General features: G+C 37.3%; 1 protein-coding gene across 2 annotated transcripts in view; it reads right to left on the bottom strand.

The window, feature by feature from the left end:
* Nucleotides 1-13045, bottom strand: part of HMCN1 (hemicentin 1) — a 497854-nt gene that overhangs the window by 303228 nt on the left and 181581 nt on the right. For both annotated transcript variants that reach the window (XM_047753862.1, XM_047753863.1), the window contains exons 5-6: nt 10074-10245; nt 7977-8083 (exon numbers count right to left, since the gene is read on the bottom strand). In XM_047753862.1, the coding sequence (XP_047609818.1) occupies nt 7977-8083; nt 10074-10245 (279 nt within the window). The remainder of the gene's footprint in view (nt 1-7976; nt 8084-10073; nt 10246-13045) is intronic.

Here is a 13045-nt window from a genome sequence, read left to right as displayed (position 1 = left end):
ACCATAGCACCAACATGGGTCTCCTTCTCGATACTGAGAAGCACATACAGAGGTATCGGAGCGATGACAGAATGTGCTAGAAATACGTGTGTGTGTGTTTGTACATGTACCTTTATTATATATGTAATTAAAGTCATATATACTTATATATATATGACTTTAATCTGATGAACAGCTAGATTTAGCCACAGCATGGTTAAAGACAAGTCAGCTCCAGGGCTCTGCAAACCACAGTTTTCCCTAAATCACTATGACTCCTTATTGTTTGGCATGTTTGGCAGTGAGGAGAGGAAGGACAAGGAGGGTAAGACCCTGTTGCTACCAGTCATATTCCTCATTGAGCAGGAGCTGCAAGAAATCAAAGGAAAGGAAAACAAAAGCAAGGGAAAAGAAAAAAAAATCACATCTTCATGAAAGTAGTGTTGTACTCTTAGTACAGATGCTGCTGCTGATAACTATGGATCATTGTCCCAAGAGTTATGAAGGACTGTATTTGTAAATTTAGGGGGTCTCAGTACTACCACTTAGTCCATTATTTCTAAAGGAAAATGTGTTCTGAATTCAACATGATAGACAAAAAGGGGAAACTACAGATCATAATCCAATTTTTTTTTTGTCTGCCCCACAGCTATGGATTTCCCAGGCAAAGGATCAGATCTGAGCCACGGCTGTGACAATGATGAATCCTTTAACCCACTATGCCTGGCTGGGGATCAAAGCCGAACCTGTGTCTTGGCACTGCAGAGACATGGCCAATAATGCTGTGCCACAGCAGGAACACAAAATATCAAATTGAATTTCTTCATGAGCAAGTACCAATAATGTATTATTTTAATCTGTTTTCTTAAAGCAAGCTATTATTTTATACTGTTCCTTAGCTGAAGTCCCTTTTTCAAGTAAGGAACAAAAAGATTTTATGTGTAATGATGGTAAAATGAACCAGTGAATGGAAAAAGAAGTATCAACAAACACAAAATGCATTCTGTAGAACAGGCTAAATCTTTTATATAAATGACCACGTCTAATCTTCACAAAAGTCCCTGTGAGATAATATTATTATTTTCATTTCATGGATCAGAGAGGTAAAATCACTTGCTCAAAGTCACAGATAAAGAGCAAGTAGCAGAGCTGGGATGTGAACTCAGTGAGGCTCCAGAAATTGACCTCTGCAGCTACCCCATGAATTTCTCATGATCACCACAATGAATTTCTTTATGCTGGTCTGGGGGTAAAGGCTGAAATATTCCCAACTGCTTGACATAATAAAGGAGTAATATGGAATTCCCAAAACCACCCACAGGAGAGAAGCAGAAACAGGATGGGAAGAAAGAAGGATGGGGGGCAAGGAGAGAGCAAAAGGGCACAAGTCCCCTCAAGATATGTCCCCAGATCTAAGGCAAATCCACTGGACTCTCAAAAGATTCTTCTTAGTAGACTTCCTATGAAATTTCTGAAGGGACGGAGCTTTACCCTTTATCAGTATACAAAAAGAATGAACACACATATAATCAGGAGGCAAGGAGACCATAAGAAAGTAAGCTTTCAGGCAATTCCAGAAGCATTGGGAGAAGGCCTTGGATTCTTATGTGTCATGGACATTGTGGGGTTGGAGGGGAAATAAATAAGAAGAAGATTGTGGAAGGGCAAAGAAAATTCAGCTAATTCTGTAGCTGAGCTAAGCAGAGAGGAAGTCCAGCTGCATAGTTCTTACTCCTCTCTCCGCTTCTAAATTATTTTAGCCATCTTAGTACCATTTTTCTATATATATGAATAAATCAGTAAAACCTGAACTACTAATTTTAGTGTTTTTCTACTTGGTCTTTAGATCATGTAGGTTTAAACTGTGAGTTACTTTAAAATTAGAATTTGGCTCCAAAGAGCATCTCTCCACCAGAGAAGATCTAGGCGTAGCCCCTCCAGCTTGGAGCCATCCTAACGTCATGGCTTCTATAATTAAGAAGAAGGGGAGTTCCCACTGTGGCACAGTGGGTTAAGAATCCTACTGCAGCCACTTGGGTCACCTCAGAGGCTGGGCTCAATCCCTGGCCTGGCACAGTGGGTTTCTGGTGTTGCCATACCTGTGGCATAGGTCACAGCTGGGGCTAAGAATCAATCCCTGACCCAGGAACTTCTATATGCCGTGAGAGCAGCCGTAAAAATAAAAACAAATTTTAAAATTTACAAAAAGGAGAGGGAAATCTAGGAGCAGCAAAATGGCTCCAAGCATAACAGGAAATTTTCTAGACACTAAACACTGAACAGGGTTTGTATTGGCTTGAAATTCTGAGAGTCGTATTTTAAACAGTACATTTATTTATACAATTTGTAAAGGTTTCTCTTGAGCTACATTACTATGCTGAGTCGGAATGTTATGTTGGTCAAGTTGTAAAAGGGTCGGAATCAAGAATACAGAGGCGGCTGTAGTGGCAGCGGAGCAGAGGCAAAGATGAGCTGAAACTAGACACTTACGGGCACTCTACACGTGTGAATAGGTAGCCCTGTCCACAAAGCAGTAAGACAAAAGGAAGAGCAGAATAAACTAGAGCGTAGGCTGAACTGGAGTGAGCCTGTGAGCAGGACAGGCTGAAGCACCACGGAGCAAGCACCATGGAGAGCTCCAGCGAAACTTAGTTGCTCCTCTGCTATCTTCCTGGTCAGCCCTACCACAGATGAATCTACTTTTAGTTTAAGGATAAAAGTCTATTAAATACTGAAAGCCCTCTCTACATTGAAAGCCCCTGAAGACAATAATTGTGTCATATTTGTCACCTATAAAATATGACTGAATAGGCACCTAGTACATGTAGGTTTAGTAAGTGACATTAAAGTCATCTAAATACTTCACTTTAGCACTTTTCCTTAGATTCCCCTAGGACCAAAGAATGCCAGATTCATCAAGTACTCATTTAATTTTTCTAGACACATTATACTGTATGATTACACAATATATCATAAAATTCTATTACATCCAAAAATGATTTTATAGCACAACAAAGAAAGTGGGGCTCAAAGAAATGATTAGTTGCCTAGGTTTAGACAGCAAGTTAAATGACAATTACTCCAATCATTTTAGGGTAATATAATCACTGCACTGATTTGGACTCTATGGCATAGATACCCCCTAACTATTGATACCCTCTAACTATTCATTTGCCGTTCTAAATTTCTAATGCATTCCCTAATTTGGAGCATTGGTCAATTTCTTTCATGTAGATGCTACCATAGTGGTTGATTTCAAGTTCCCAAGAGGATGTCACTGAACACAGAGCTGGAAAGAAAAAGTGCGTATTTGACTCTCCATGCGCCGTTTATGAGCCAGCTCCAGCAAACCAATAGATGATGATTCCTTGGCAATTTTATGTCACTTGAGTATGATTTCTAAAATACCCTTATCCTGTAGAAAATGCATTAGCAGGCTCTGGGCAATCAAAATATCAAAAACCAGAATATTTCTACTAGGCTCAGAATCTCAATATAGTCATGTGGTTGGGTACACTGCCTTCTCTATTTGGGAGATAGTCTAAGGGCAGTTTAGCCAAATGTGCTTAATGGAAACACCCCAGGGGATGTGCTGAATTACATGATCACACTGATAATCCCAGACTGACAGAAAGAGTCTAGACCTAACAGGTGCTGGCAGTTAGCGAATGTCTTTGCACGAAGTTTTCCTTAAGGAGCAGAGCACAAAAAGTGACCTGACGGTTTCTGTAGTTGGGTTCACGTAGTCTACATACAGATCCAGCCCAAATGGAACATGTATATTTCTTTCCAGAAATAAAATCCAGGATTTGTAGCTTCCCTACAAATAGAAACTTAGGGGCATAAAACAACTTTCTCTTTCAGTTCCTTCTTTTTGGCATGTTTTCAGTTACATCAAAGGCAAGCTAAAACACCCACATCATTTGCATAAACTATACTCCTGAGTTATTCTCACTACCTCTATTTAGTGGAAACATCCTAATAAGCCCTAGAAAAGTAATTACCAAGGTTTCAGAAGGAAATTGCAAAAGAAATCACCACCCTCATAGCATATCAAATCATGGGCATAATACGGTGTTCTGTGTCAGCAGATCAACTGTGAGCTAGCTAGACCAGGATATTATGAGAATAAGCCTATCAATTTTTATTCATGAATATTTATATAGTTCTTTGGATATTATGAGAATAAGTCTATCAATTTTTATTCATGAATATTTATATAGTTCTTCCTGGATACTTCCCTGGATATTATGAGAACAAGCATATTAATTTTTATTCATGAATATTTATATAGTTCTTTCCCAGGCACTATGGCATATATGAGTGCCAAAGCCTGGTCTATAGCAAAATTGGAAAATGAAATACGTGCAGAAATAAATACTATATAAAGGGGGAAAATAATCCAAAAGGGAGATGCAGAAAAATTGTAGCAGAAATCCAGAGAGAAAGGAGGATATGCTAGATAGAAAAAGAAATTCATTTATTTATTTTGCTTTCTAGGGCTGCACCCACACACGGGGAGGGTCCCAGGGTAGGGGTCAAATTGGAGCTGCAACTGCTGGCCTACACCACCGCCACAGCAAGGTGGGGTCCAAGCCGCATCTGCAACCTACACCACAGCTCATGGCAATGCCAGATCCTTAACCCACCGAGCGAGGCCAGGGATTGAACCTGTGTCCTCGTGGATGCTACTCAGATTCGTTTCTGCTGAGCCATGATGGGAATTCCAGAAAAAGAAAATTCTTGATGAAAGTGTTGCCCTTTAGGCTGATCATTAGTGAGTGGTGATGAATAAGACATAAAGTAAGAAAAGAAGAGCATTCTAGAAAGAACGAACAGCTTGAGAGAAAGCATGGACCAAGAAAATGTGATAGGAGAGAGGATGGGAGATAGTACAAAAGTAAATTTGATTACAGTGGAAAGGCAAGTGATAGAAGATAACTAGAAAGATTAACTGAGGGGTAATGAGGTAGTCCTTAAATACCATGCTAAGGTCAAAAAAGAGATAGGCTGTTCTCCATACATGAGATTAAAACTGTTAGGTGAAGTATTCAAAAAGCTGTTATTAATTCCATTGACAGAGCAGAGAGCTTCCAGATAGCAGAGTGCACAGGAGATGGCTCCAGGGATGTGCTATCTAATCTCAGACATTTCTCTTCTTGAGAAAGCACACATTATCAATGAAAAATAATGTAAAATGTTATCATTCATTAGCCATTCAAAAGGGAGAGCCAAAGTCAGCAGCAATACTTGCCAGTAGATTCAGCTCAATTTCCTTTGCATCAACCTGATACATCATTTTGGTATTTCATTTAGGAGCAAAATAAGTTTATCTTTACTTGCATTGTAATGTTTATCCTTTGTTTAGTTACCACTAATTGTGCTGAGAAATTGTGTAACATCAGGAACAGAAGCTTCTGTAGTGTTGACTAGATATAAATTTAAGATAAGATGATAATACTGTCTTTTTATTGTTTTCTTAATTACAGGAGATCAATGTTAGAGACTTGTCTAAACACTGTTCCTAGAAACATCATCTCCCTCTTCATTCACAGACTAATCCTCAGTGCTTCTCTGTTCTAATTATCAATTAAGTATCACAGAACATGGCCAAAAGCAGATGCTCCATTAATGTTTATTGAATGAATGACTGAATGAATAGGTGTGTTAGGCGCAAGGTACAAATATCCCTCTTCTAGGCAAGAGTTTTACTAGAGTTAATACCAGGGTAGCAATCCGAATCACCTGTAAAATGGGTTCAGATACTTCATAACAAATTGCTAATAATCAGAAGAATGGCATTACTCGTATATATTTCAAAGTTAATAATAGACAACATAATGTCACTATTCAGAGGGCAAGGACACATTACCTTAGTGGACTTGCTAGCTCAGGACACTGCTGGCTTTGATCATGCTTAAATCAAGATTTTGGGAGATAGACTCAGAACTCCTTATACTCCTTCCTACTGTTATCACGGCAAGTCAGACTCCATCTAGTCATGTTTGGGGCAAGTTGGTCAAAATAACCACAACATCAAATTTGGCCACATTTCTTTAAAATATGGTATCAAAACACTTCATCATTGACAATCTCATGCACGCAATAAATATTGAGCAACTACTATGTGCAAGGAACTGGGTGAACACAACAGGCAGATATGACCATTTCTGATCCACTCAATAAAAAATTAGATTTTGTTTCCCAGTGTGTTTTTACTTATACTCTTATCCACATTAAAAAAAAAAAAAATCCATGTTACAGTTTCTACTTTCCTTACAAGGCTGAAAGTTCTGAGAATAAAAAAAAAAAATGATATTCTAGGATTTGAATGGAGTTACAATGACAACTTTCATTCTTCAAATTCTTCTCCCTTTCTGGTTAAAATGGTAAAGTTAATATAGATATTCCTTTAAAGATGGCATGCAAAAATGGCACCTCGAATTTCTATGGCATAACACCTCCAACTACTTTCACAGCAGCTACATAATTTGAACAGTTAGCCCCCGATCCCATTTTTAACGAAGGGAAGCTGACTTAAAAGTGCACAATGCAAGGGGTATCTTCATTTGAGTTATCCCAGAAGGATTTTTTTTTTGTCTTTTTGCCTTTGGGGGGCTGCTCCCGGGGCATATGGAGGTTCCCAGGCTAGGGGTCAAATTGGAGCTGTAGCCACTGGCCTACGCCGGAGCCACAGCAATGCGGGATCCGAGCCACATCTGCGACCTACACCACAGCTCACGGCAACGCCAGATCCTTAACCCACTGAGCAAGACCAGGGATCGAACCCACCACTTCATGGTTCCTAGTCGGATTCACTAACCACTGAGCTACGACGGGAACTCCTCCCAGAAGGATTTTAGAGTAAGTTGTTTATGTGGGAGGTGCAAGGGATGCTAATAAGAAGAGGGTAGGTGATAAAGGAAAAGGAATGCAGCCAATAAAGGGTGTGCTTTTAAGCCTCTTCTCACTAGGGACATCTGGAGTTCATTCCTACAGGGGTTGAAATCTGCTCTTGAGGGGTTTAATCCTTCAGCAGAACAGCCTTCTCCTGCTCTGGTTAAAGGAAAAAGGAAAAAAAAAAAACAAAAAAAAAACGCTTGAACACAGAAACACAGATACTGGAAGTGGGCCAGAGCACACTGCAAATTCTAAGAAATATGGGCAAGCCATTCAGACCATCTAGCAGTGTGGCACACACATAATTTGCAGCAGAACTACATCTCAGATTTAGGGTATCCTGAGTTTTGAGACTGTGTTCCTTCCTTCATATTGCCAAAACACAATGCTTTCTTAGAGTGAATAGATACTATTTAAAGTAATTCCAGGATACAAATACCATTTTCTGTTAAACAATGAATGGAGAGCCACCAAATACCACCAACCAGCAATGCCTGTATGTTTATTTTGTAGCAAGAACTATGGTAAGTATTTCACTTGTATCATTTTTTTAAATGATTTTTATTTTTTTCCATTATAGCTGGTTTACAGGGTTCTCATTTGTACCACTTTACTTTTCAGCACAGTTCGGTGAAGGAAAGAAATACTATTGCCATCCTACATTACACAGGCACAAACAGAAGTTATAGTCCCAAGGCAATGCAACTTTTAAGTGGTGGTGTGAGATTCTAATGGAGGGTAGTGCCACACAGGAGGCCAGCCGCCTCACCATCATTGTCTGGCAGCTCCATCTGTGATTGCTTTGGAGGCAGGAAGTGGCTAATACAATCGATCAACAGATTTGATGATAGGAAAACTACCAAGGATTTTAAATCAATTCTATTGTGGTATGATGCCTCTTATGGTCATCAAAACTCAGCACTATCAATTCATACGATCAAGACACCTCCAACAAATGCACCCTGTTATGTTGCTTTTTACTAAAAAGCACTCTCCGTGATTGCAAGAGAAGAAATAAATAAACCATTGTACAGACTTTATGAAACATGCCCACATCAAAATAAAATAACAAATAGACTTTGTAAAAACAACAGTACCTTCACTGTCCATATTCCAGCCTCTGGTTCTTTAACATTCACCACCTTGGCAGAGTTATGGATATTTAATAGCTCGGTCAGGCCAAACCCCTTTTTTATCAGCTTCCCTGAAAGACAGACATAAAGGTTAACAAAGAGCATAATCTTTCTTTCAGTTATGTATTTTAGCTGTATACATTTGAGGTACAAATTACCTGTTGGACATTTGTGCTGATAGCTCAAAACATGATTTTATTTACATTGAAAATGTACTCAACTTAAGGGTTTGTGGACATTGAAATTAAAATAACGGATTCCTATTTGCTATGCTGATTTGATTTTAAAAAGAGTACCAACTCGCAGACCATAACCATACTTCCAAAGCCAGCCGAGGTTCCGATTATTATGGCTGCTGAGAAGTTATGTACAGTCACTAGACATTTAGATTTAATAGATGGAAAAAAAAAGCAAATCTGAATAAATGTCTTTTTGGAGATCACTAATTGTATCACTAACATGAGAGCCCTGGGCATATTCCTGAAGTAAAACTTCAGTTTTCCCTGAAGTATAGGAGAAGGCTTTTCCTGTCGTAAGAATAATTAAAGGAGAAAGTGTAAAGAAGTGACATGATGCCATCTCCTGCATCATACAAAAAATGTTAAAAAAATTAGTATCTAATAATTGCAACATAAGAAGAAAATTTGGAATTAAGCCATAGTGAATTTATGTAGTCACCGTACTTTGCAATTACTTCTGCAATTCTATAAATAAATCAATTATAAGAATCCTATGTTTGCATCAAAAGCTTTACCATCATTATAAATGACTTTTAAAATGTCAATGTCTTTTTAAAGTAGTAGAAATGGGCACAGGTACTTTTAAGTATCCAGGAGATACTTAAAAAACACAAATCTTTCCTGGGTCGGTAGCACAGATGTTACTAGAAGAATGCTACCTAAAAAGATAAGTCCATTTCTAAGGCCAAACCTATAAAAACAGATTTTACTTGTTTATAAATTCCAACTTGACCATCAGTGTGGATGAAGCCTTTGAGCACAATTTCATATGCAGTTTTCTTTAAGGTATTAATTATTTTCTAAGCCTCAAATATACTAACAAAGACAGTGGCTCCGTCCCCATTTACAAATATTCACAAAGAGGTTAAAAAAAAAAAGTAACACATACTAAACCTACAATGGAAATAAAAATATTTTGCAAACTTCAATTGGTAAAAAAAATTTATAAATGCAAACATTATGAAAAATGAGATTTCTGTCATTATGAGATTACTTTTCAATATAAGTCCTATTGTAATATTCAAATAGCAATGGGAAAAAAATCAAAGTAAAATTAAAACATTATTCTAATGAGAATATAAATTTGTTTTTTTAAAAATTATCTTCTGTAAAATAAAATATTCTTAAGAAAATAATATTGTAAAATCAGACACTTGTTTTACTTTGATTTACTTGAAAATAATATAAAATATAGAATTTCACAGAATAAGTTACTGTGAAGTATTTCCTCATATAAAGATTAGGAAAATATGATATGAGCTTCAACTAAAATACTTTTCCTTTTGGATAGTTTAGCTACAATTATGTTCTTAAATATGATCTGTTTTAATTATTTAAGGAGTTTTAGCTTTTTGAATCTCATGTTAATTCAGCAATATTGCAGTCCTCACCATGGCTCAGCAGTAATGAACCTGACTAAGAGCCATGAGCACGCAGGTTCGATCCCTGTCCTCACTCAGTGGGTTAGGGATCTGGTGTTCCCATGAGCTGTAATGTAGGTTGCAGATGAGGCTCAGACCCCATGTTGCCGTGGCTGTGGCGTAGGCCAGCAGCTACAGCTCCAATTCGACCCCTAGCCTGGGAACTTCCATATGCCACACCTGCAGACCTAAAAAGACCAAAAAAAAAAAAAAAACCACCAAAAACAATATTTATAACTTAAAAAAAAATTCAAGTTTATCTTTTAAACATCTTCTCTAGTCACTTTTTAATTTACTGAATTTATTCATAAAGTTAGCATTAATTTGACTGAAGTGTGCAAAAAAAGTCTTACTTTTCATGGATTTTGTATTTTATGGTATGAATCTTCAATAGATCTCACCTAAAGGATTGCGAATTTCAATCACGGGAGAAGGGCCACTCAGAGACACAGTCACCTCTTTTAGGCTGGGATCAAAAGGAATTTTCCAGGTGTTTACAGCCTGTTCCAAATGATCTGTTGACAAGAGGTGAACTTTGGATGCCTGCACTGCTTCCTCTACCCATTTTAATACCTATAAGAGAAAAAGAGAAGTGTGAGTGATACTAGAAACATGTCCAGCTTTATACCACCTCTCCTTCCTGGTGCAGTAGTTGGCTTTGCCTAAGGACATGACTTGGTCACTTTCTGTACTGGTGTGAGATTTGTTTCCAAGACACACTTTCCCTAGATCCACTTATTATAGTAGATTCAGAATAAAGTGCTAGCGTAACCCAAGCTCAAATTTCAATTTTTCTATTTTGGAATAATATATTCAAAATGAGATTACAGTGTCCAAAAACTAGTTATGCAGAGATTTTTATATGCACAAGTATGATAGACAGTTCTACCTTACAAGAGAAACGAAAAGAACCTGTAAAAACTACACACACAAATGGCAATATTGTGACTCCTTTTCCCTCCATTCTTTCTTTCTTGATTTCTCTCAATATCCAATTTATAAAAGATAATTAGCAAATTATCAAATCAAATTTCAACATATTGGGTGTGGAATATACTGTAATTATATATTATATAGTGAAATATATATTGTAGTACCTTAATTATAGAAAAATAATTCCAATGCCAGCAATGATAAAATAAGTACAAAAAATGGGAAATGTAATTATTATATTTTTAAGAACAGAGAAAAGCAGTGAGATCCTGCTGTTATATATATATATATATATATATATATATATATAAATGTGTCACTTTGCTGTACAGTAGAAATTTACAGAACACTGCAAATCAACTATAATGGAAAAATTAGAAATCATAAAAAAGAAAAAAATAAAAATTTAAAAAAGAAAAAGTATTTCAGGCTAGAACCAATTTAAGTAGTGTATTCTTGAAAACTAGTCTTGAGAAAATATTAAGAAACTGGGTTATAATACAGTATCAATGTCCTACTGTGAACAAGGAAACCTTCCAGTCCACAGAAGTGTTCTACCGCAGGAAATACAAGTCCTCATTAAACAAACAGGACAAGTTGGACAGGTACTGCTTAGGTGAACTTACTACAATTACTTCTTTTTTTTAAAAAATTATTAGAGTATAGTTGGCTTACAATGTTGTGTTAGTTTCGGGTGTAGAGCCAAGTGAATCAGTTAGACATGTCATACGCATACTCCATTTTTTCCAGAGTCTTTTCCCATATAGATTATTACAGAATATTGAATAGACTTCTCTGTGCTACACAGGAGGATTGTTATCATTAAACAATTGTCACAGTTGTTATGCAATTAGATTGTTGTTTATCCAATGTAGAATCTAATTTTAAAAGTGATACAAAAGAACTTACATAACAGAAACAATCTCAAAGGTTCAGAAACCAAAATAATGGCTACCAAGGGGGAAACGAGGGGGTGGAGGGAGAAATGAGGAGGTTGGGATTAACATGTACAATTACTTCTAAACCATACTTTTTTTTTTTTTGTCTTTTTAGGGCCTCATCCTCGGCGTATGGGTATTCCTAGGCTGGGGGTCGAATCGCAGCGGTAGCTGCCAGCCTACACCAAAGCCATAGCAACACAGAATCCAAACTGGGTCTATGACCTACACCACAGCTCACAGCAAAGCTGGATCTATGACCCAATGAGCAAGGCCGGGGATCGAACCCGCAACCTCATGGATACTAGTTGGGTTCGTTAACCACTGAGCCATGAAGGGAACTCCTAAATTATCCTAATCTTTAATCCACCTCAGATCTTTCTGTGATTCATAAATCCTTCAAGACTATACCTCATCATGAACAATTTCCCTTGTAAGTATGTATAAACTCACTGAGCAGAGCTTGATATTAGGCTACAGCAAACCTATTCAAAATAAACAAAAACATTTGTCACAGATCAATTAATCAAACAGATATTGTCCAATAACTTCATTCTCCATAAAAAGTATCCCTTTCCTTTTTGCCCTCAAGGATGAGGAGAATGGCTAAGACATACTATCGTATAATTAACAGTGTGAGGCAATTATATTCATTCATAAAACAAATGCTTATTATTCAAAGTACTCTTCTAAGTAGTGAGGTTTTTTGTTTTTGTTTTTTTCTTCTTTTTACAACCACACCTGCAGTATGTGAAAGTTCCCAGGCTAGGGGTCAAATCAGAGCTGCAGCCACAGCGCAACGCCAGATCCTTAACCCACTGAGTGAGGCCAGGAGTCAGACTTGTATCCTCAGAGATACAGGGTTGGGTTCTTAACCTTCTGAGCCACAACAGGAACTCCCAAGTACTGAGCGTTGATGCGTATATTTTTAGTCACTATTTAGTAATTACACTTCTTCTATGAACTATGACTTACTGAATTTTTGGCATGTGTTGTGCATTATTTGTTTTTAATAAATCTTTCTGTCTTTCCTCTGGGGTCAAGAACCATGTCTCCTTTGCCTTTGTCCCCAAAGCAAACAGAACGCTCTACACATAATAAAGGTGGGATATGTCCCCACGTCCATGAGGTTGTCACAATGATGGTAACAACAATATCTTCTTAAATAAAAGAATATTATAGGAATGCAAGAAACAGGGAGCCCTTGTTGACATAACGTATGGAAAGTACCCATCACATCACTTGCCACATAATAGATATTCAAATGTTTTCACTCCTCTGCAACTAAATTTCCTTTTCTTCTCTTAATTGAATATTTCAACAATGTCCTCATAGGTAACGTGAAAAAAATTATCTGTGAATGTCACCTAAGTTTTCTATAAATGAAAATGAGACACGAACTCATTCTAGGTAGAACAGAAGACCTGGGAAAATAGAGACAGAAGTTCTCCACATATGTTGAGGACATGGGTTCACCCAACTGGCTACAGTTAAGCATTCAG

Source organism: Phacochoerus africanus, chromosome 11 (assembly GCF_016906955.1).
Source record: "Phacochoerus africanus isolate WHEZ1 chromosome 11, ROS_Pafr_v1, whole genome shotgun sequence".
Taxonomy (NCBI): Eukaryota; Metazoa; Chordata; class Mammalia; order Artiodactyla; family Suidae; genus Phacochoerus; species Phacochoerus africanus.
The sequence above is the reverse complement of the archived record's forward strand: the minus strand, read 5'-3'. Positions and strand labels throughout refer to the sequence as shown.